This window comes from Manacus vitellinus, unplaced genomic scaffold (genome assembly GCF_001715985.3).
Source record: "Manacus vitellinus isolate BGI_N305 unplaced genomic scaffold, ASM171598v3 scaffold_2_pilon, whole genome shotgun sequence".
Lineage (NCBI taxonomy): Eukaryota > Metazoa > Chordata > Aves > Passeriformes > Pipridae > Manacus > Manacus vitellinus.
The window spans coordinates 10,569,057-10,594,923 of NW_021940208.1; the positions used below are offsets into that span (position 1 = coordinate 10,569,057).

Consider the following 25,867-nt stretch of genomic DNA (forward strand, 5'->3'; position numbering starts at 1 on the left):
GTGCATTTTGTGGGTTCTTATTCCAGGCAATGAAACTGAGTGAGACTGATGGTTCACATTATTTTGGTCTAATAAATTATCTGTGAATACTTGATCAAACCAAAGACCTGAATTAATGAGAATATTTTCTTCTATTTAATTTAACCAAATCAGACTCAGAACCAGAACAGCTTAAGAAAAAAAAAAAAAGTCACAGGGATAAATAAGCACAATTTACATCTAGGTAGTGCAAATGTGCCAGTGTATCTGTGTTTGTGCTTTCTGCGGGGTATAATAAACAGTGATTGAGTTAAAGTTTTATGTCTTTGTTGGTCTCTGGATGATTCAAATTTTAGAAAAATAAATTATTTTTTTAAAAAAACCTCAAAAACTACCAAAAGAAGAAAACCAGTACAGATGTTTAAACATAGAATTCATAATGGAAAATTCTAGCGGTCCCTACTACTGAGCTAAATCCCCATATTTCCTTAGTGTCTTTGGCAAATCTTGAATCCCTTTTTCCTCTGGAACATGGGCATAATAACAGCTATTTGTCTAATTCACAGTGAACTTGAGGCTTCCATAATATTTTTTTTTAATGTCTTAACTGTTGTAACTCCAGTTTTTCTAACACTCAAAACTGCTGAAGCAGGCTGTCAACAATATCTTGAAAACAAATGGCTATGCTTGTCTTCTGGGGTTTTTTGATATTTAATTTCTTCTTCAAAGTCTGAATTGCCCACTGACAAATTATAACCCTGCCCAGATAATTCTGTATCTTCCTCTTCTTCAAAAATTTGTAGTATGACAATTATTAATTTGGATGACTGTTATTTATAACCACTGGCATCAGTCTTGAATACACAGATTACAGGGTTAAAGCAAAATAGAGGTTAAAATGTAGTTGTGCTCTTTAGGATATTCATAAATCCTTTTCAGTCTGTGTTTGATGACAAATACTTGAAGGAAATACCCCAAGACCCTGAAAATAGTTTTAAATGAGATATTGCAATTTTATGTTTTAATCAGCCACAGCAAATTATTGCTAGCTTTAACTATTTTCCACAACTGACACATTTAAACAAAAAAGCTTCAGTGAAACATTATTCTAGCTGTGCTGCCACTGTGCTTTCTCAGAATTATAATAAATTATTTGACTAATAGGGTGAGATGCAGTCTTCCAAATATAGGTTTTCTTCCCAGTAGGGCTTAGGACTCTGTAGACCTTGTTTCACATCTGCTGGTCGCAGCTGCATGTCTCAGATACCACAGAGCACCTGAGAAATGTGCTCCTGAATATCAGTGTTCAGGCAACTGAATTCCACTCACTATGTACCTTATCTATCAGCTGATCTGTCCTGGGGGAAGGAAGGTAGAAAAAGAGGAAGAGAATAAAAATTGGTTACCATTTTCATAAGTGGTACAATTTTAAAAGGTTTTTAAATGAAAAATAATTTCTGTAAACTAAGTTCTCAGGCATTCCTAATTTTTCTGTGCATCAGGACTATGTGGAATTCTTAGAGAGTCACTTAAATGGTTGGGAGGAAGTTCTGGAGCCCTCTTGTCCAAACTCTTTGTCAAAGTAGGATTGTTGCTGATACTAGACGATGACTATGTGGCTTTACTGAGCTGAGTCTTGAAAGCCTCCAGGGATGGAGATTTGAAAGACTCTCTAGGCAGCCTGTGCCAGGGCTGTGCTGCTGCTGTAAAACAAATTTTCCTCATGTCCAGTCAGAATATTTCAAGCCAGGAACTGTGACTGTTGCTCGTTGTTACACCACCTGATACCAAGAAGGGTTTCACTCTGCTGCTTCTATAAGTCTCCTTCAAGCAGCTGTTAACAACTGTTAGTTTTTCCCTCACTCTCCTCTTCACCAGATCAAATAAGCCCATCTTCCTCAGCCTTTCCCTGTGGTTCATGAGCTCTAGGACTCCTCAGCATCTTTTACTCTCTCCAGTTTCTCAATATCTTTCTTGAACTAGGGGGGCTAAATGTAGACGTGGGATTCCCAGTGTTGCCTTATCAGTGGTGAATGTGAGGATCACCACCTTCTCTTCAGCTGATGACAGTCACCCTAATGTATCTCAGGATGCAGTTTGCACTATTTGCACTGAGATCATGGCTGCTACTCAGCTGGTCATTTCCCAGATGGTACTGGTGAACAGGGTTAGTCCACCCAGGCACAGAGATCTGCACTTCCCACTATTAAACCCACGTGATTTCTGCTGACCCTGCTCTCAGGATTCGGCTGGACTAAGGCTCTATAAGACATTGTCTTCACAGTCTCTTCCTTTTTTTCCACCGCCAATGTAATTTACAGATTTGCTGAGGCTCTCCATATACTTCTCCCTATACAGGATAACACTGAAGACATTAAACAAGACTGCCTTGGTATCACGCTTACAGTCTTGCAGAGATTTCACAATTGTTATCTGGTTTACATTATTGCCTTGTCAGTAGTTTGTTGTTTGTTCACATGTATCACATTACATTGGCACTGCATATTCTTAAACTCAATAGACTTCTTAAAAACAGTTTAGGTCTAAGTGCTGGGAATATATACTTTTTACAGAAAGCAAAGACAGCTGGCTGAACTCAGTAACTTTGAAAGAATAGAGAAAAAACTAGTCTAAATGTGGACTTAGGTACAAAATTTTTGTGATTACATGTCATATTGTTTGTGAAATTTATGGCTTGTACAGTCTCTGGATAATGCACGGATTCCTAAAGTCAGATACTTAACAGATATCTAAGGTAGAAGCTGTATTTTAATACTAAATTCAGTAAAGGAAGATAGGAACGGAGAATCACACCTCCCACCGCACACATCTTTCTCCAGCAGGTACTTCATCCCACCTCAGAGGCACCTTTGACTCTTACAGTGGGATTCATCTCACCTGTTGTTACATGTCTTCAGTGCAGATACTAAGCATCCTGTTAAAATTGCTATAGGGAAACAAGCATTTTCAGGGCATAATCCACTTTAAGTTGTCTGTTTCTCTCTCTTGTGATGTTCTTATTGCTGATTTAAATGTGGATGCTTTTGTTATGGACATCTACAGATGAGTCAACTGAATCTCACCTTTGTTGACTCTAGAGGGATTCCATGGTTTACACAAATTCCAAACTTCCATGCCTAAATGTACTTTCAATAAATATGTTCCTTCTTTGTGCTCTGCAATGAAGTGCAGAAAGTGAAGCTCTCACTGATTTTCTCATCCTCAGGTCAAGAAAACTTCATCTATTGTAATCAAATGTCTCATCTAAATGCTTTGTAGCTATTTAGAAGATCCACCTTTGCTGTAGGAATTTATGTTCTACATTTTAGTCATTGTAAGAATGGGATTGTCTCCAAACATCAGAGTTATCCCTCCTCCTGTACAACCAGGATGAGAGGACACCTCTGGAGATTATCAAAATGCAGCCTAGAAAGACATACAGTGCTGTTATCCAAACTAGTGAGCTAATAGTAGTTGAAACTGCAGGTGACAAAAAGAAGTCTTTGAGAGAATTAGAGAAGAAAGCAGTCAGAGGAATCTTTAGAGGGATGACAGAACTCAATAAAATACAGTATCCACATAGAAAATAAAATGAACTTGTCTTCTACTCAGGCAAGACTGACTCCATCACAGTGCATAAGCCACTTACATAGCTGTCATTTTAATATTAGAACATTTACACAGTATTTTAATTTCCTGTAATTCTACAGAAATTATTAGAGAGCTTGAATCACTGATATTAACAGGATTTAAGAAGATACCCATTGGTATTGCTATATGGGAAGAATAATAGTCTGTCTATAAAAATAATACAGTGCAATACCATTAGTAGCATTAACTAACTATGGCATCATAGAATCACAGAGTATGCTGAGTTGGAAGGAAGCCATCAGAATCATTGAGTTCAACTTCTGGCCCTGCGCAGGACACCCCAAGAGTTCACACCATGTGCCTGAGAGCATTGTCCAAACGCTTCTTGAAACCTGTTGGGCTTGGTGCTGTGACCACTTCTCTGGGGAGGCTGTTCCAGTGCTCAACCAGCTTCTGGATGAAAAACTTTTTCCTAATATCTAAACTAAACCTCCCCTGACTCAGCTTTGTGCTGTTTCCTTGAGTCCTTACTTTTTCCCAGGGAGTATGAAAAGAAAACATACTTCCTGTTACTTGGGATCTACTATCCTGAAAAATTCCCTTTTATTTGATGTGGAACTTCTTTTGCAATCCTCAGCAATGTGCTAGCACAGAAGAGCCCTGACATAATCCTGAGAGCACTCAGAGGTCTTTTTGTGTTATGGAACCACGACTTTGGACTTCGGTGGGGAAAAGGGATCCTTCACAAGGCAACGCCAGATACTAGCTAGAAATCATAATTTGTATGAAATACAACTATTTTCTACTGTTTCATACTCTGTTTATTACAGAGAATCCCTAGTCTGGGAATTGGACAGTTGCCCAATTGATCTCAGTGGGAATTTGTGCAGTAAAAAAAGATAGTTTATGTGATGTTGTATGTGATAAAGTTCCTTAATGAAATCATATTTTTATTGGCAATAAAACACACCCTTACTGGTGTAGTAGAATTCTGTATGTTCTATGGAAGGCTCTGGTGTGCACTGCTCAGATAGTATTTCTTCTCTGGCAAGCTGTTGAAACCAGCCTCAAAATCCAAAGTGGTAATGTATGCTTTTGGCAAACAATATGGTGGTTAAAGTTTCTACCTCTTTTAAAGACTGTATAAAACTTAACAGCATATTTCTTCTGACTGCAGTGTTTTAAGAATCACTTGCTGACTGCAGAACAGCATTACTTAAAAAACAATTTGAGAAATTGGCACTATTTACAGTGCAGCCAGCAGAGGCGGCAGGTAACATTTAATTACATATTTAAATACCTACATGTTCTGTTATGAACACTCAAACAAGAAAAAATATTATATTTTATTAATAACACTAATCCCCGGTCTGGCTATTGTTCCTCATGGCAGGTGGTGCTGTTCGGATCAAAAAGCTGTAATCAAAAGGGAATTAAAGCAAGATTGATCATTTTCTGATCACTTACTTTTTTCAGCTTGCAGGATTTTTACAGTTTTTCAGAATTGCCTCACTTTGTGCCATTGCAACTCCATGCAATGGCATAATTTCCTGCAGTTGCAGCTCTCTCCTTAGGCATTAAATTTTTAATTTTATTTTTATATGTGTCCCTCTCTTCTAAAGAACCAACCTTCCTTCCTTCCTTCCTTCCTTCCTTCCTTCCTTCCTTCCTTCCTTCCTTCCTTCCTTCCTTCCTTCCCTCCCTCCTTCCTTCCCTCCTTCCTTCCCTCCTTCCTTCTTTTGTAAACAGCTACCAATAAACTTGAGTTTAGCCAGAACAATTAATATATTAAAATTACCTAATTTGTGATCAAGAATTTACTTCCAACTACAAAAATATAAAGTTGAGCAAGCTCCATGATGTCCTGTTAGGGGACAGGGTGATGCTGCCTTCCCTCAGCCAGCTTTTCCTAACAGCTCAAAGAACTGATTCTGGGTTTTTTTTCAGCTAATTTTAATCCAGATACTTGCATGGTCTAGCTCACTTCATGACTGTGTAAGTGTTAGTAGTAGTGGAGGTGAAGCAGAAGGAGTTAAAGTCCACTAGACTGATATCAAAGATACTGGAACTTAGCTTTTTGGATGAAGTACAGACTGTCCTAAGCCAAAGTGACAACATTACCAAACCTCATTTCCTTCAAGAAATTAACTTAAGCATGCACACACAAGCTTTGCTGAAATTCAGTCATGATCATGTCTCTTTGAGATTCAGAGACTGAAGCTGTAGCCTCTAGACACGCTCAGATCCATGAAACCAAACCAGAATTAACAACACCCAAATTAACCTGTTTTCCAGCTTATGATGAATTTTCTTCTCATCTTCCAACTTTTGGACCCTTCTACCCCTGTGGCACTTTTCTTTTTCTTAAAAGCTATACTTTAAATCCAAAATCTTTTTAACTGTAGAAAACTGATGCTTTATGTATTCTGTATATAAATACTGTATTTCTATTTCTACTTCATTGTAGAACAGTTTTTGCAAGTAGTCTTTCTGGTTAATGTTGTTTTCTGTCTCCAAAATTGCACAGGTAGTCTTTTTAAGCTCACTTATGATACTGTCTATAATTTAAAAAAATGTTTTGAGAAATAAACTATAGCACAAACTGTGTTTAGTGTTTGGAATCTGTCTCTGTTTACTAGATCAAAAGAAAATTAATCCAGAGTTTCCCTACAGTAGGAAAGCAGCATTAATGAAACACTATCTTCTATATTGTGCTGCTAAGAAATGCAGTATTAGAAATAAGATGCCACAGTAACTGTCTTGCAGTTTAATTCCTGCATTTGTTTATCTGCAATCTAGGGTTTCTTTGCCACACTTAGAAGCACAGAGAAGATTTTTGAGAGGGCAAAAGCAAAATTTATAACATGCTCCTTGGCCCATTTCACAACTGATAAGATCTGTGATACCTGAATGTCATGGGGAGTTAATCATCACAGCTTTTGGTTATTGCACAGTTCCCATCAGGCTTACTGCACTGTGGCTTTCTCAGTCTATCTCTTCTCAAATTGATATTGCTCATCCTGTCCATGTTATCCTGTTGAATTATTTCTCTGGGCTTTGTAGTGATGCATCACACACTTCAGTGGCCTCAACATTGAGTAAATGAACATATTAGGAGTCTACAAAAATTCTGAATTTCAAAGGTGATTTTTAATATTTATTTTGTCTTTAATGTAGACAGTTTCTAGATAAATATTTTTTTAATTATTATTTTTCTGAAACCAGAATCAGCATATTTATGTCTCTTAAAAAAAATAAAAATCTTGTGAATGCTAGCTTTTTGTCAGTATGCCTGCAATATCTAAAGTTTTTATTGGCGCCCATGGCCCATAGATGAGCACTGGCAGATGCCAATGAGGTTACACTGAGCAAGGTCACAGCAGGGACAGTAAGTGCAATCAGGGCTTGCAAATCACCTGTTGCAAATCAACACAAGTTGGGAATGAACCTGTTCAAAAATCAACTGTTTTTCTCTGACAAGAGGTTTTAAGTGAGATTTTATCTTAAACCTCTCATGAAAGCTTCTACAGAAAATAAATATTTGTGAGGAGGGTATCAACATTTTTAAGTTTCACTTATTCCAAATAATATCACGCATCAGGAAAGCTGGGGAAAGAGAAGCACCGATTTATATTCATTTTTGAATGTGGGTTCTTAGAATGTTTTTCTAGCTGATGGCAATATCACTTCGATGCATGTAAATAAACACTCAGCGCAAGCTGAAAACTTTGGCTTCAGTGAAGCATGGTTATTCTGAATTGCACAGAAAGGTTTGCACTGCCATTTCACCAAAGTAATTTTCTTGCGGTCAAGATCTATTGAAAAATAATAAGCAGGATTAAGACAGAAAGAATAACTGTTTTTTTGTGGACCAGAATCAGTTAACTTGTGAATCCAATGGGAAAAGAAAAACTAACATGGAGTTGGGGTGAAATGAAATCTTACTTCTGAATATTACATGATATGGAGGGATCTGGAAAAAGTGGAGCCAACAGATTGTGTTGGATTAGAAATAATAGTTAGAAATACCAAGCTGTGAGTTTTAAACATGTACCCAAACTAAGCTTGGGAACTGGGATTTTGCTGTAGAATTCTCTCTAGAAACAATTGTAATAATCCATGGCATGAATGACATGATATATGACATTGTATGCCTGAATAGAATTAGCACTCTACAAGCATGATAAATCCATCTGCTATCCTTACCAAAGCAACGAGGAATTTGTATAGTCTCCTCTGCTTCATTCCATCCATTTCAGCTGAATTCCAAACAACATTTGGGCATGGTAGATTTCCCAGCCACTAGTACATACTCTTGTAATAATTCTTTTAGGGGAACTTAGTCTTCCTGTTGTTAGTTGTAATGTACTTTATAATTACCGATTGCTTCAGACTGTCCTAAACGTTCAGAATTAAGAGATAGTTCAGAATTAAGAGACAGTTCAGAATTAAAAGACAGGAAGTTTATGTTTTCTGCAGTTTTTATGACTTTTTTGTTACATTGCATCCTGCCATTCAGTCATCACTGAAAAAAACCAGAAAGTATTGTTTGACAATAGAGGAGAGGAATTTGCTGTCTATGAAGCGTGCTAATGTATCTGCATCCTGGTCTTACAAATGTTATATCAATACCATATTTAACTTGTATAACTGCTTTTAACACGATCTACCAGTTCAGACCTGTATACCTATAGCATGTAAAAACACCGTGTTAGAAGGAAGAGGTGGGGAACCTTTACACAATCAAGTAGGAACAGTTGATCTAGATGACCTTTATCCACCTCACCCAGGGAGATGTGTGTTTAGTTACCAGTGATGACTCAGGCCAATTAAAAAGCTTTCAATCAACAAATGTGTCTAATGGGACGAGCCTTCAACTTTCAACAAAAGCAAGATTTAAAGTAACCCATCTGTATTACCTTGTGTGAGATGCTCTCCCCATGCCTCACCAGTCGCTACCACTTGTAGTACCACTTTCTGATTAGCTGTATGTATCAGGAACTGAAGCCACAGCACATGCACTGAACTGAGCTCTTGGACGATTTGCCAACAGAGAGTTTGTTCCTCTCTGTTCTCCTTCCCTTACCTGGTTTAGATGTTTTTGTTATGGTCAGGGAAGCTGGCCTCCATGGACTTGTTTTTCTTCTGTGACTCTCAGAGGATGAAAGGCTGGGTCAGAGATGTCTTACCAGGCATCTTAACATTGCTATATTTCTACCAATGATTCAGTTAATTTTCCAGTGTTAATAACTAATAAGCAATGCACAATAATGATACCAAACTGAAGCAAACACTCTTGAAGCCAGAATAACCTTCTTGCTGCTTTTGGAGGAAAGAAGGTTCATATTGATCATTCATCCTCCATTGTGTCAAGAGAAGACTGCTGTATTGCGTATCGGATAACTATTTTAAGCTTTCCTCTCTGCAGGTTGTGGCCCTACAAACCTGAGACTAATTATTGTGTTAGATGAAAATGATAGTGCTAGAGGGTTTCCAAGGAGTTACAGCTCAAGGTGTTGCCGCTTGCAAGTGAAATGAGGTAAGGAGGATGTTCAGGCTTTCATGCAGTTCACCATTTCCTTAAGATCTTCAGCTTTGCTAGTTTCTTGAGACAGTAAGACCTCTGGGTTCTTTTGACAGATATCTGAGGTCAACAGCAATGCTTAATTCAAAGACCTTTGCAGAGGTGTATGTAACATTTCCTCTTTTCTTGTTCATTGAATTTCTCTATCAAAGGCACATTTCTTTGATGTCTTGTAGGTTTAAACACCCAAAGAGAAGGCATGGCTGTTGGCAGTCTTTCAAGACTTGTGCAGAAGAAACCAAACTGAAAAATTCATAAAAGGAAATTCAGCTGAAGTTTCAACGAACTATGACTAAAGACCTCCAGTAACAGCGCTAACACTGTGCACACTTCTCAGAATTTCTTGGGTGCATAATGGAATCCTGGAAGAGGAAGACCAGAAGGGTCTTGCATTAAAAGTCATCAGTGATTTTCAAAGAAAGAGAGAAAATTTACCTGTAGTGTAAGAATATTTTTATTTGCCTGCTGGTGAATTTTATCTTGATGGAAGAGGATTTAAACTCTTTTCTCCTGTTTTTAAATTTAGAGTTATGGAAAAGTTTATATACATGTATATGAAAACATATATGTTTAATATATATTTTATTTATATATATGCATGTATGGCTATATTTATACATACAAAGATGTGTTCCCAACATGCATTTGATCAGAATATTGTTCCATTTTTTTATTAAATAGAGGAGAAACCACTGCTTGGAACAAAATGTAGTTAAAGAAATTACTCAGAAAACTTCCTGAGACCAGAAAATCACTACAGCTTAAGAGTAATTTATCACACAGTACTGTAAAGCAAGTTTCTCAGTTATTCAGTACCTTATCAGGTGCTCTACATATAGGAAAGTTCATAAGGTCTTTGGCAGTTTTCAAGGACCACACAGATAATTTGTTTTTCCTGGACCATGCAGCCTCCATGAATTTTCTCTGAGTTAAAGATTTTGGTATGGTCTTTTTAAATTCCCAGCATTTATCTATAGGCAACTCTTTGCTTATTTTATGCTGTTATATAATCATATAACTTACACAGGTTTTATAGAGAGTAAATAACACTGTTGTCTCTCTGCCTTCCCTTTGATAAGCTAAATAAATGTCATGTTGCTTCTTTGGTCAAACCAGTTGTCGAGTGTTTACTTGTATGTCCCTGAAGATTAGCATCATTGGGTAACAGTTTGTGTAATGTTAAATCTGTTTTACTGTCAGAATGCAGTGGAAAAGGCAGGAGGTGTCAGTGGGAATAACAGTTCACTTAGCAGATGCCTCACAAACATAGTTCATAGATGGGTTATCACTTCATGACCTGATAGGTGGGTTGTCACTTTGCCAACTTGTAGCCACTTGATTATTCAGTAGTGGTCCTACATGAATATTCAATATAGTGTTTTGGAGTCTAAAAGCAAGCTGCTGACTTTAAACATGTCAGCCACAACAAAACTTCCTTAGCATGCACACAAAAATCACTCTAAACATGTGTGTGTTTTTTTTAATGTATAGATTTGTGTGTCCATATGAGCTCTGCTCTATTCAAGGAATAGTCTTTGGTCTCTGTTTCTCGATAAGCACTGGCATGAGGGGCAAAGAATAGCAGTTTAGTATTTGATAAAAGTTGCATGCTTGTCAGAATCATTAAGAAGAACTTATATACTCAGATAAAATAAAAAGCTCCTGATGCTGACCAGAGCTCAGTGCAGTCAGCTATGATATTAAAATGCAAGGACTAGTTTTTATTTGCTCCTTGAACTAGCTTTATGTAGAAGGACTTTTCAAGGGATACTTCCATTTTGATTAGTAAAATTGCTGACTTAGTTGGCATTGTTCAATCCTGCAGATTTCAGGTATGCAGTAGCTGCATTTCCCAGTGAAACTAATTTGCTTACCTTTTCTTGTCAGGGTCTTAATTTGGACCCAAGTGTCTTTATTTTAATTGAAAAGAACAATTAGTCTTTTTCACGCAAGTCTATGTGGCTTATCTTCATTTAATTATCAGTTATGTAATTGGTGTTCAGATACAGTTTAACTGGGAAAATTGCAGCATTTTGCCTATGTGGGGTTATTTGAACACTGAAACTGCAGCTTCCTATAACGCAATCATTTCCTTGGGGGCACACAAATCCTTGCCTGACCTTTTGAAATAAATTAGCAACAGAATCCAAGGGTTGGTAATTTGATGTAAAGGTTGCAATGAATGCCATCTGTCGGTTATCAGAGTGGTTTAATGAAGGCCTCTTACATCAGGTGCTCTACGATCTCCAGAGGATGCTCTGGGGGCTGCGCTGCAGCCCAGCCTGTATATTCCGGTAAAGCTGGACAATTTGCTTTCCTATGACTTAATGAGAGAATCTATCTGGAAGCTGCAAAATACTGCAGTCTCAAATTTTGCCATGATTTATGAGAGATTACCCTGTGATGGCTCGCTGAATGGTGTTAGCGGATGCTGAACCTGGTAGCCTGGTGGAGGCTGATGCAATTACTCTGCCATGATGGTCCTCGCATCCCTGGCAGTGACCATCCCTCTGTCTGTGGGGTGATGGGGACCTTCTACTGTTGGCTTGTGGCCATGGGTACCCCCTGCCCCTGAGACTCTACAGGACAGCCAGGACAGAGGGTGCTGGCAGCTCCATTGTTCTGGTGAGGTGACTGGGGCTCTCTCCCATGCCAATGTGTCCATCTGCTCCTTCTTGTGTGCAGGCAGAAGCCTTTAGTCATATAAGCTAACAAGCTGTGTCTGTGCTACTAATGAACCAGACATTTACCATACCTTGGGGGAAAAATTCCTCATGCATGAATGTGTGGCCCTTCTTTCCACTCAGCCTAAGATACGTGGCTCTGTTTGGTCCTTGAATTACTGTTCTGCTTATCCTGCTAGACAAGCGTGGGTCTTAGAGCTCAAAACCCTGCCTACCTTGGCAGGGAGAAGGGCATGGTCGTCATGGACTGGAGAGTCTTCCATGAGCCACAGCCCTCAGTGGAGATCCGAGAGTTTGTCAGACTTTTCTCTCTCCACACAATTTGTCAAAGCTAATGCCTCCCTCTTCCTCTACATAAAGTCTAGTAAATAGAGCTGAGTCTCCATCTTTGGAGAAATTCAAAACTCAAATGGACATGACCAAGCACCAAGTACCATGCTGTAGGTGACCCTGCTCGGAAGAGAAGGCTGAACAAGACTGTTTCCAGAAGTCCCTTCCCATCTCAGCCAGTCTGGGATTCTTCAATATAAAATGGTTTTCCATTTCTCTTTCTTCATATACTAGATACAAGTAGAAATAGAGTGTTACCAAATCAAATAAATTTGTTTATTCTTTGACAAAAGGTGATGACAATCACAGTGCATAGAAAGATTTGACAGAATTGCATTGATATGAAGGGTGGTTCTCTGGACGACCTTCATCTCAGAAAGGATAAATTGATTTCAGACTGAACTGAGAGAGCTCATTTCAGTGCACCCACAACTTGAGATGATACTCTCCAAACTCAAACACAGAACAAAAAAGTTAAGATGTCTGCTCTAATCACTTTTCTAAGAAAATGCAATGAATAAAATTAGGGTTTTTTTCTTATGTCAAAAAATTGACCCTTTGTGTCAAAATATTTGAAGGTACTCAGTCCTTTTTATCCTATTTGCTTTGTACTAGTTCTGAAACTGAAATTATTTCAACTGAAGTAGAAATCCTTTGTCAGCTTGAAATTGGAGCATCAAACACTGTAACTGTTATTATGTAACTATTTCCATTTTTATTAAAGCATGTCTGTGCCACAGCAACTTTCTATAAGGAGTACATAAATGAGGTTTTGAAACTCATTTTCAAAAATCAGGTTATATAAACTCAGCTTTAAAATGTAATTTTTTGCTACAAGAATTTGAGACCAAATCTTAAATCAATTGTAGAATATTTAGAATAAATCTAGAATATTTCCCTCCTACTATTCATGGGAGAACATTTGCTGGTTCAGAAATCCCATTTCTAGAAGAAGTATTTGGAACTAGGTGATCTTAAAGGTCCCTTCCAACCCAGACCATTCTATGATTCTTTGAAAAGAAATGCAAAATTGAATTTGCACTTTAAACACTTACAGCAGATTTTAATGGCTCATCAATGAATGACCAAATAAACTATGAATTTCAGCATATTTGACCAAGACTGTCAATAAACTAAGTTCAAGTTCCTAGAATGAGAGACTGGAATACTAATTTCTACATTAGCTGCTGTGCTGGAGTCCCCAGGAGAATAAGTACAAATTGGACATCTGTTGAATATACATTACAGCAGTATGTATGGGCAATGCACACTAGAAAAGAGCAAGGGAAATCTTGTGAATTTGCAGAAAAGTATTTTTACAGCTGTTGCAGATCTTAAAATCAGCTAGAGGAAGATTCTGTGTTCTTCCAAACTAGGAAGATGAATGTTTAAAAACCCCATTATTTTTAGAAAAAGGTAATGGTGAGTTTCCGAATGACCTTGGGAACCACGCACTTTTAACAGTTGAAGAGATGCAGTGCTGCTTCCCATGTTTCAGATTTATAAATGCTTTCACTCATGTGAGCACAAAGACAAACTGATGTTAAGTAGCCATTAGTTGTAGAGGTACGTGGCAATGGCAGGGGGGAGGAGCTTTAATGCCATCCTTAAACACTTTGCAATTGCTGAGCTGCTGTCTACGCAGTATTCAGTGCATTTCTGAAGGGCAAAAAATATCTCTTCCACCCATTAAGTATGTTCCTGTTCCCTGTACACAAGATAACTGCTTCCTTTGTTAGAAAATTTCTCTTCCGACTGTCTTGGAAAAAAGAAAAAGGAAAGTATTTGTATTAATTTTCCCTCTGAGTAACAAGTACCAAACCACAGGTGATAAATATGCTGAATGGCTGACTATTTCAGGTCAGTGGCATTACCATACAGAAAAAGGTGCTCATGCATAAGGACAGGCTCCAACCTGGGTCCCCAGATTGCTGTATTTCCCTTATCAGACAGGGGATCTAGCCACTGAAGAATTAATTTGGCAAAAATTTCATATCTTTTTTTCAGTACAAGACCCAGTGAAGGTCTATGGCAGCTTCAGCTTAACACAAGAATCTTAAATTGAAAAGTAGTTACCAAAGCTATGAAACTTATGTTCCAGATGTAACACAGCAAAATCTGCTTCTGGCAAAGTTGAGGTAAATGCCCACACTCACAAGCACAGCTCAAATTTGGTCACCTCAAGAGCTGCCCTGAACACATTGGATGCTTAGCTCTGCCCTTGCTCAGGTGAGGTGCAGATCTTCTGCACCAGGTTCCTTTGCCAGTAAGGAGTAGCTACAGTAAGACAAGAGAGGACATCTCTGCGGGAACCAAGTCAAGTCTGCAGGGGCTGGAGATCAGCACCAAAAATGGGTGTGCACCCTAATCCAGTTATAAGAAATGCTGTGCTGCTGTCACAGTGCTGCTGCTTCACAAGGAAGCTGTCAGCTCTGCCAGCTCGGGGGCTCAAACTCCATTATCCCAAAATTGCACTTTGGTCCTTCCCTGATGCTCCTGGGAATGACTGCTAAAATTCAAAAGGAGACCTTGTGAGTAGTATGGATGATGTCATGTTGTGGAAATGTCTTTCAGTAAATCACAGGTTTTGACTCATCTGAATTATGAATAATCACTCAGAGTATCTTTCAAAAGCAGTATTTATTTTTTTCATCAAGATAAGACACATTACATATTGCATAAAGTAAAATGTACTGCTAGGAAAGCTGCATTTAACTGAGATAACAAAAAAATATACATAGATTGCACTTGAGAAAGTAGACTCTATCCCAGAAGAATATAGTAAATAAAAAGCTAACAAGTGGTTTGAAATTAGGACTCTTTCTGAATTGCCTTTGAAAATATATTTATTTTGGAGGGTTCCAATTCCACCAATAAAACTGAATGAGATTAGGTTTCTTAATAGCTTTGATCTTTAAGTTAAAATAGTATGTAAACAAGATAATTATTACATGGACAAAAGAGGGAAAAAAAGTATGGAGAAACACCTTTGCAATTTCTGCTAATAAATAAAAAGGAAAAAATTTGCTGATATTTGGTTTCACCAGAGTCACTGAAGCTTAGGGCTAGGGTCCTGGGGACTTTTTCTTAGTTCACATGTATGTTAGCACACCCACACTGCAAAACAAAGCCCCTCTTTGACCCTCCTGCAGTGGTCGGGTGCACGCTGTCTGTATGGCAGCTTGAAGCAGTGAATGGCTCCATTAATTACTAAGTGTCCCTGGAGTAATACTTTAAATTTTGCGACAAGTTTAGCCTATATCTAAGAAAGTAAACCCATCATTAGGCAAGAGGATTTTTTTACCTTTATCTGAATTTTTCTGCTGGACCCTGGCATCCACTGCTGCCTTTATCTAGTTCAGTCAGCTGAACTATCAACTGTTCAGTCTTCAAAAGGAGTTTTCACACTATCTACCTCTGTGTATCCAAATCAGATTTCTAATCTTTCTATACAGTCAAAAGAGAAAGAAAACTCCACACTGGGCTATTTCAGCCTTGGGGCTAAGGCAAATTATGGGAGAGCCTCTCCCAAATGCCCGTAGGGGTAACTCAGGCTCTCAGATGTGGCTGGATCCCCGGATTAGGAGGCATAAACACCCCTCTCAACACGTGGCTGTTGGGGTGGTACTGAGTGAGCAGGTAGTGGTGTGTGGTACACGCCTGGCCCAGTGGGTGCCTGCTGCACAGCTTTCCCTGGGGGTGTGAATTAAGGACCACTCAGAGCACAAAGCCTTGTGAAACTGATGTTTCCTACAACCAATGCTAACTAGAAGTCAGGCATAATTCAGTCAGTGATATACACTGGAGTACAACTGTCTTAAAAACAATCCATACTGCCAAGGTCTCGCATGCAAATTTCTTCCAAACTTAGCTAAAAATTATGGAAGGGCTGGGTCAATCTTGTTATTAAGCTAGAGACAGAAAAAGTATGAGATGTTCTTTAAATAACCCTGAACTACAAAATAAAGCTGGTAATCTTTGGTTACAGGACTTTTCTTTAATGCGAATTGCTTTGAAAAGTGATGAATCACTTCCCAAGTAAGCATTCAGGAGCATTTTTAAATAGACATCTGGGAGCCAGAGAGGAAAAATTAATATAAATAACAAACCCCCAAACTTTCTGAATCTCAAAGGCTAAAGCACAGGAAAGAAAGTAACACAACATTTCTAAGGGATCTTTTAGCAAAGTTTTGCTAAAATTACAAAAAAATCACAAAATACTTGAGCTGATGAAGAGGGTAAGTCAGAATATTAGAACACTTTTGTAACAAACCTGTAGAGTGCTAAAACATACTGGTTTGAAAGCCTTATACTACTTTATATCACTTGCCAGTTTCCACTAATTATAACTCACTACTGTAGAACTACTTCACTCTTTCAGAGAGACAGAAGGACACGAGGCAACATGGATGATTCAATGCAGCCTATGTCTACTATTAAATACAAAACCTCAGCCATTAAATGTGTCACCCTATTCCCTCTGTTACATTCATGATCAAAACTCCAATTTTTCACCAGACTTAAATCTGCCTGTATTTTTGCACTTTTGGAGCAGCATTTAAAAATCCTTAAAGCTAGTTTGGAAGGATTTTTTTTCCTTTTTCAGTTAGAGCACTTTCATATTATTTTAAAAGCCATAGGAAGTTATGCTGTAGCTTTTAAAGTGCTAATTTTATTATGAGGTGCTGTTTAATAATATTCTTCTGCAAATTAACAAATGATGCACATTTTCCATGACAGACAGACATTGCTTAATGAGTTAATGTGCTTCAGAAAAATGCAATCAAAAAGAGATTCACTGTCAACAGTTTACCCATGGCAATACACAGAGCTGGAATGCGACAACTAACCTCAGATAACTAAAATTAATGCGTATATGACAAAGTTATAATAATCCATATTTAAAACAAACAAACAAACAAGCAAACCCCAAACCAAATAATGATAATTAAATCTCAAACACAGTTTTGTTTCTCAGTAACACAACTGCAAAACAAATCAATATTTTCAACAAACAAGTGCCCTATCTTCATCTCCTCCATCTCCTCAAACTGCTGTGAAGAGGATACAAGAGGAGGGCTGTCTCCCTTTTTGTGTAGAGGGGACTCCTCCTGGGCAACTGTGGGCCACTCTGGGCAAGGAGTAGGAGTCCAGACCAGGCAGATAGTGCCCAGAATCAGTCCCAGCCTACAGGGATTCACCTGGGGACCGGGTGGGAGCCCTCTCTTGCAGAAGCGCCTGGGCAATGGCTCCCATGGAGTCACCAGGGGAAAAGCACCAGCCTCCACACCCCCCTACCACCATCAGTGTCCTGGCTTATGCAAAGCTAATTTCAGCACATGATTTGCTCAAGTACAAACAGTGAGATTTGACTTTACTGGTGTGTTATTTCATGTAGTGATGGATTTTCTGCATTCTGTCTCACTCTGCTGGGCCAGAATGCTGGGAAGGTCCCTCTGAGAGTGGGGCAAATTTTGCACTCATACAGGCTCAAATTCTCTCTTCGTTTATACCCACAAAACCCTACTGACTACCAGGAGAGCTGAGGAGGTAGAAATGGCAGCAGAATTTGAGTGTAGGAACTGGTGAGTGAGAAGCAAACACAAAGCTATTTCAACCTACAACTCCCTGAACGGAGGTTGTAGCCAGGTGGGGGTTGGTCTCTTCTCCCAGGCAGCTATCAGTATGACAAGAGGGCATGGTTTTAAGCTGTGCCAGGGGAGGTTTAGGTTAGATATTAAGAAGAAATTCTTTACAGAGAGGGTAATCAGGCATTGGAATTGGCTGCCCAGGGAAGTGGTGGATTCTCCGTCCCTGGAGGTTTTTAAGATGAGACTGGATGTGGCACTTAGTGCTATGGTCTAGTAACCGTGGTGGTAGTGGATCAAGAGCTGGACTTGATGATCTCAGAGGTCCTTTCCAACCCAGCTGATTATATGATTCTACGATTCTATGATTCATTGCCAGCTACAACAAATACCTATGCACCTGGTGTTTAATTTCAGTGCGCATTGTGTGCCTAAGGACTGCAACTGAGCTTTTAAAATCTCAACCCTCAGAATCTAGCTACAGATAACCATAATCTTATATTCTTGGATGCTGATATATAAACCTATGATATACCTGTTTAGTTGCCATGGCACTAATCAGCACAGCTATGCTGAAACAGAGAGATCATGTTTGCTAATTGCAAAGGCAGGCTAGTAGCAAATTTCAAATGATTAGCGAGTAAAGGTCCTCAGAGCAATCCTGCTTAAAAGTAAACATCCGGTAAAATGCAATTAGTGTGTCTTTTTTTTTTGTTTGTGTCTTTCTTTCTTCCTCTCTCTTTCTTTCTTTTTTTTTCTCTCTTTTTTTTTTTATCGGGGTGGTCTTGAACTGCAGATGCAATCACAACGCTCATGGTGATCCAGCTGTATATCAACTAATGCCATGTTGTTCCTGATTCTGCCTTTTCTTCTGGTATGCCCAGCCTCAGGGACGAATTTCAGCACCTGGGAGGATCAACAGAAATGCATTGATTAGAAAACACTGTTGGAGATTTGAGGATGAGAGTGCTGGGGCCCTGAGGGCACCAACAGTCCTTAATGGTCAGCATTAATTTGGATACATTTTTTGTTTTACTTCCAGATTTTTCTTTACACTCTTTGACATCTTACTGTACTGTTTGTCCTGGAGCTTTGACAGACTGGATTATTTTCTACATCAGGTATCTTTATATCATGCAGTCTCCTAACCATATCCAGAGTTGCTCCTTTGCATGTGAATTATCAAGCATATTTCCTTTGGCTCATCTTTGCAGTCCCATACATATTTGAGTTGCTCTGCCCCTTCTCTCCATTGTATAATATTTCTCCTCTAAAGAACAAGTAATTTTTTTGTGCAATTTGAAATTTCTGAAGCACATATCATTAGAATTGTCTCAAAAATTAAATACTTGTGGAAGACAAAAGGAGATGAGGGAGCTTACACAAAATATGTGCGAGATCTCATCGAGTTTCTGTGGAATCTGACTTCTACTGGCTTATATTAAAAATCTCTGCCTCAACCTAAATGATTTCTGAAGAATTTACTGTGAATAATCTTAAACAAACAAGTAAACAAAATTATTTCCTAGGTAAGTATACATCATACAAGAGGCTTCTGAAAAAAATCTAGATAGGCAAGATAGAGACCCCTAAGAAAGGGGGTTGTAGGTCACAAAAAAAAAAGAGAAAAATGAGAAAGAGGCACAAGTTGCAACCAAAAAAATCCTATTTGAGTATAAGGAAGAAAATACTGAATGTTTAAAACATTGGAGCAGGTTGTCTAGAGAGGCTGTAGAAACCTTGAAGACAGACAGAATTAACAGGATGAGACCCCGAGCAACCTCATCTAGCTTGTAAATTCTCCCTGCTTTTAATCAGCAATTGGGCTAGATGACCCTCAGAGATGCCTTCCAACCCGTATTATGATACGAACCTATGATTCTCTGAAAATGATCTTGTGAATATGTGCATAAGACCCATAATGTTGCATCCTATCTAATCTTCTGTGGTAGCGTATGTAAACCATGGACTGGAAAAGCTGAGGAGGATGGTGGTTTGCAGGGACATGCTTTGTGAGCCCACCACTGGAGGCTGAGTTGCTGTGTAAGACGTCATACCCACACTAGCATGGGGACATAGGTTGAGGGGAGAAAATCTGTTTTGTTTCATTAGTTTGCTGTTCGTGGCCTACAGTAGTTTAACAAAAGATATATTAATTTATAATTTCAGTCCTGAAGCTTAAATACTAGTTTGGATTAGGCACAATGAATGAGTTAAGATTAAGAACACCCTAAATCTCCTAAAGCATTTTTCTTCCCAAATCTCACAGCACATTGCCCAGAGAGATATGTATAATTATCAAACTTGCATAGATGGAGAATCTGAAACTGATTTGCTCGAGGCTCTGCAACACATCAGTAGAAAAACTGCCAGTGGCATTACCAGATCCTTTCCATTTTGAAATCACTTATTTACTGATGGGGAGCAGGACATGGAGATAGCAAGGCTACAGCTCCACAGCTGGCGGTAAGCAGGTGGGTAGGTTCAGCTCAGTCTAGCCTCAAGCCCTTCAGTCCAGAAACCATGCACTGGTAAGGTACTAGAGCTAGCATGTCTCACCTCTTGGCAGGCTGATGTGACTCATGCTAGCTTGGCCAAGTGACTGCTAGATCAGCTAGATTTCTCTTTCTTGTTCAAAAGAGGGAGAGACATCTGTTAAGTGTATGACCTACCAAAGTCACTGGACAAATGGGAAGTGGGACCAAGACATTTTTAGCACCTCAACCTCTGAAACACCCACACTTCTGCCTTAAATAACAGGTCCCCTAACTGTAGATCATACTGTTACTCAACAATCCTTTTTTTTCTTTACAATGTACTTTCTGTACTTTGACATTGTAACACCATACAAGCATTGAGATGGTTTGGAAAGGACAGAGACTGCATACCACATTAACAAAGTATTAGCATTTTCAACAGAATTAGAAAATCCCCAGAAGTAAGTGTGAATGACTTGCCAAAGGAGAACCATAGATGCTGTGCAGAGTAGTTGGGGAAGGGCAGACAGGTTAGCAACATTTGGGATGATACCATTCATTCTCTACCATTAATGTCTTGAGGCTAGAAAAGTCATGGGATATAACAAAAGTGATTAGTGCTGAACACAGTCTATTATTTTGTCCTCCCTTTTGTGATAAACTTTATATTTAGCCTATGTAATACTGAGACGAAGAACTGTGCCTAGGCAAGACATAGACCTGCTGCTTTATTGTGTTGGAAAAATAGAATTACTTTTCCCTCTTAGAAACACAGAGACATGTTTTTTGGTTGGTTTTTTTTTAAGCAACAAAAATATTGTATCTTTCAAATTATTTGAAACATTGACTGCATCGATACATGCAATAAATCCTGATGGACACAGGACAATATGCTGTACCACACAGTTACCCAAAACACAAAGGAATTGAACCCAATCAGGTTGTTGCAATTCCTACAGAGATAAAAATAGACCACAGCTCCAAAGATGCTTTTTTAAAGAAAACATATTTTTAAAATCAAGTACAAATGCTAACATTGAACCCATGATAAAATTCCTTATTTAAAGAACCATTCCAGCAAAATCTAACAAATCCAGATGACTGGCACTTTGCAAGGTCGTGGGTAGCTAGACCTGATTTTTCCAATTGAGAGCAAATGAAAGTAGGCAATGGGATGAGAGCAAAGATGTGGACTGTATTTAAGTTAACAGACCATCTGACAGCTTGGGGACTTTCCCTGTGTTTTTTATTAAGAAGCATGAGCACAGTATATGGGCTTTGCTGATAAGAAAATGAACTGTCAGACACTTCACCAGATAGGAAAGCAGTGATTGAACACAGCTGAATTTATAGAATCATAGAATCATTTAGGCTGGGAGAGACCTCTGAGATCATCAGGTCCAACTGCTAACCCAGCACTGCCAAGTCAACCACTAAATTGTGTCCTCTAATGCCACATCCACATGCTTTTTAAACACATCCAGCAATGGTGACCACTTCCCTGGGCATCCTGTTTCAATGTTTGACCACCCTTGCAGTGAAGAAATTTTCCCTCATATCTGATCTAAATGTCCCCTGGTGAAACTTAAGACCATTTCGTCTTTTCCTGTCACTTGTTACCTGTGAGAAGAGACCAACCCCCACCTTGCTACAACCTCCTTTCAGGCAGTTGTAGAGAGTGATAAGGTCCCCCGTGAGACTCCTTTTCTCCACGATGAACAACCCCAGCTCCCTCAGCTGCTCCTCATCAGACCTGTGCTCCAGACCCTTCACCAGCATTACTGCCCTTCTCTGGACTTGCTCCAGCACCTCAATGCCTCTCTTGTAGTGGGGGGCCAAAACTGAACACAGGATTCGAGCTCATGTTCAGCAGCTGTTGACAAGCACCCCGAGCTCTTTTCCCTCTGGGCAGCTTTCCAGACACTGCCCCCAGCCTGCAGCACTGCCTGAGGTTGGTGTGACCCAAGTGCAGGACCCGGCATTTGGCCTTGTTGAACCTCATACAGTTTGCCTTAGCCCATCAATCCAGCCTGTCCAGATCCCTCCGTAGAACTGCTTTAACAGCTGATCACAGAACTGATATTCAAAACTCTCTGTCTCATATCTACCTAATAGTTTTATTTTCAGCTAAATATAAGAGAATTGAAAATTCCCTGGAAGGAAAGGCCATTTCTGGTGACCACAGTAGGTGAAAGAAAACTCTTTATTCTGAAAATAGCTGCTGTTTATTCATCACATGGTCAGGTCCTTAAAGGTGAGGAGCTACTGAATTAATGGAAACTGTTCAAAGAAATCCTGTTCAGGAAACTTTATTGCTCCTTTTTAGATGGGATCAGTAGCTGTAAGAAAATATAGATATGACAAGGTCTGGAATGCTCAAAAGTTTTTTTTTTTTTGTGTGGGTGGAAAAGAAGAATAACCTTGCAGTTTTCAAATTAAAGAATCAATGTCTGTCACTACTCATCAAACTGTGGTGCCTCAGCTCTTCAGATTGCCTCACAAAGAGCATATAACTACAGCCATATCCCTCTCATCAAACACTGAATAAATTATGATCATAAAACTATTAAAACAGATAAAATCAAGACAGATTATTTAGCTTCTGAGGTGGATTTGTTGTTTATAGGTAATATAAAAAAAGGGGAACAGGACAGGTTTTTTGCAGAAATCCCCATAAGAGCACACCAATATGCTGGATGGCATTTTACTTTGTAGATATGCCTGAGCATCTGAGAAGTTTCAAGGTGAGATGACTGTAGCCACTGCATAACTTCCCTTCAGAGTGGTGCTGTAGGAAATATAAAGAAAATGCTTACAAAAATTTCCTTGCCAGCAATCTTGTTCATTGATCATGTATTGAATTTGGATGCCAGCTTTTGAAAGTGTCTTTAAATGGGAGAGCAAAGCCATCGCAAAAACCAGGATCTGGAAGCTGAAGCCAGAAGTCATTGAAGTGGAATTAGGGCACATTTGTTTAAGTCAGGCCAACTCATCACCTCGACAGCTCTCCAAGGAACTCTGGGGTTTCCAGCCTGTTTGAGGGTTGCCTTTCCAGGAGGTGTACAGTACCAACTTGGGTCATGCTCTGGAGGTAGCAGGGTGCTCTCCAGTGTCCTGTGGAGCACAGGAGGTCAGGGCTGACGGCCCCTATCATCTCAGCAGATCTGTAAGAACACTTCAAGATCAGGGGCCGAGGAGAGCAGAGTGGCGATGACTGCCAGGAAAATGACCCAGCTGGAGATAACCTGTTCACCCTGACCCATACCTGGCATGTCTCCAGTAGAAGCCACAACAAAGCAGCGACTCCAGAGAATGAGTCACCTGAAACACCCACCTCTGGTGAGTCTATCTTTGGTAACCAGGAAAGGAGCCCAAAGCTTGGACTTGCAGCTTTAGATGGGTAGAGCCAGATGAGGTGAACCATCCTTTCAGCATTTGCTGATGGTCCTAACCAGGTATCATTGACCTTTGAAGTCAGGCAACATTTAGCCATGACAATCCATGATGGTTGACTTTTATTGTACTAAAAAGCAAAGAGTGATAGGAAACACAGTCAACACTTAAAAAAGAGGGGGTATCCAGTTCCTCATAGCCATTTTTTTACTTCACATACTTTACTTATTAGGCAAAATAGTGATACTCTTTTTTAATTTCTTAACCAGTAGTTCAAATACCAATGGAAATATCAAGCCTCAGACAAAATTCAGTGTTTTTTTCTTTCTGATTAGCTTAAGAAGACCACAGATATTCAATAACATGACTATGACTTACCAAATATCCAACTAGAATCATAGAATCATAGAATCATAGAATCATAGAATAGATTGGGTTGGAAAAGACCTCCAAGATCATCAAGTCCAACCCCTGATCCAACTCCAATTACTATATCATGGCACTAAGGGCCACGTCCAATCTCTTTTTAAAAACCTCCAGGGATGGTGAATCCATCACCTCTCTGGGTAGGCCGTTCCAATGCCTGATAACCCTCTCTGTAAAGAATTTCTTCCTAACATCTAACCTAAACCTCCCCTGGCAGAGATTGAGCCCATGTCCCCTTGTCCTATTGTTGGTTGCCTGGGAGAAGAGACCAACCCCCACCTGGTTATAACCTCCCTTCAGGTAGCTGAAGAGAGTGATGAGGTGCCTCTAAGCCTTCTCTTCTCCAGACTAAACAACCCCAGCTCCCTCAGCCTCTCCTCATAGGACTTGTGCTCAAGTCCCTTCACCAGCCTCGTTGCTCTTCTCTGGACCTGCTCCAGCACCTCATCCTTCCTGAACTGAGGGGCCCAGAACTGGACACAATACTCAAGGTGTGGCCTTACCAGCGCTGAGTACAGGGGAAGAATCACTTCCCTGCTCCTGCTGGCCACACTATTCCTGATCCAGGCCAGGATGCCATTGGCCTTCTTGGCCACCTGGGCACGCTGCTGGCTCCTGTTCAGCCTCCTGTCGATCAGCACCCCGAGGTCCCTTTCCACCTGGCTGCTCTCCAGCCACTGTCCCCAGCCTGTAGCACTGCAGGGGGTTGTTGTGGCCAAAGTGCAGGACCCGGCACTTGGCCTTGTTGAACTTCATTCCATTGGAGTCAGCCCATCTCTCCAGTCTATCCAGATCCCTCTGCAGAGCCCTCCTGCCTTCCGGCAGGTCGACACTCCCTCTCAACTTGGTGACATCTGCAAATTTGCTGATGATGGACTCAATCCCCTCATCTAAATAATCGATAAAGATATTAAAAAGGACTGGGCCCAGCACTGACCCCTGGGGAACACCACTGGTGACTGGTCGACAACTGGATGCAGCTCCGTTCACCAGCACTCTCTGGGCCTGGCCCTCAAGCCAGTTCCTGACCCAGCACATATTCTAGTGACAGAAGATGGTGAACAACTATGGACTCTATTTTAGATAGTGAAACTTGTACTTTGCAGAACTTATTTTAAAATTCTGCTATGCAGCATTATCTAATCTTCTTCTGCACATCTAAAAATACCATCATTCTAGCATGCAAACTAAATTATATTTGTCTGAGATTCATAAAAGAGGAAGCATCAAAAGTGCAAAACATTCATCACAGATCCAAGTTCTGATAGACATAAAAAATCTTACTCTTCAATTTTTGAAAGTTATCTAATCCAAAGGTCATACACAGTTTAGCTGTGCTTTCAGCATAAGAAACCAAGCATTATGGGAATGTGGTTCATAATTTAGCATAAGGACCTTTAGTAGGAACAGAGCCTAAAACAATGACATAGACCCAAAGATGTATTCTTTCTTACCAGAGAAAATTACAGGGTGTTTAGGGACAAGAAAAAAGAGTTGGTTTGCTGATCAGAGGTAACATGCAAACTAAGGGATTATTAAGTGTAGATGGGATTATTATTTCTATTTTTTTTTATTTGTATGAGTACAAAACACCTGGTTTTAACACAACAAAGATGGGAAAACATTAACTGGTTTAAAAGTGAGGCATCTGAAGCAGTTGCTAAAGCTATGATGTTTTTGACATATGTGACACCAAGACCCTAACTTTTGGTGATCTTGTCTGGAATTATGTGTGTATTATGCTCCAGCTGTTGTTTCATCACTAACCAGACACAGGTGTTCCTCCTTAAGAAATTGCCTCTCTGTCCTAACACG

The 25,867-nt window shown here is 39.5% G+C and overlaps 1 protein-coding gene across 5 annotated transcripts in view; it reads right to left on the minus strand.

Moving 5' to 3' along the window:
• Positions 1–18,052: 18,052 nt before the first annotated feature.
• PDGFD (platelet derived growth factor D) overlaps positions 18,053–25,867 on the minus strand; it is a 145,662-nt gene continuing 137,847 nt past the window's right edge. For all 5 annotated transcript variants that reach the window (XM_018070989.2, XM_018070987.2, XM_008922757.3 and 2 more), the window contains one exon: positions 18,053–18,662. In XM_018070989.2, the coding sequence (XP_017926478.1) occupies positions 18,528–18,662 (135 nt within the window). In that variant the 3' untranslated portion in view covers positions 18,053–18,527. The remainder of the gene's footprint in view (positions 18,663–25,867) is intronic.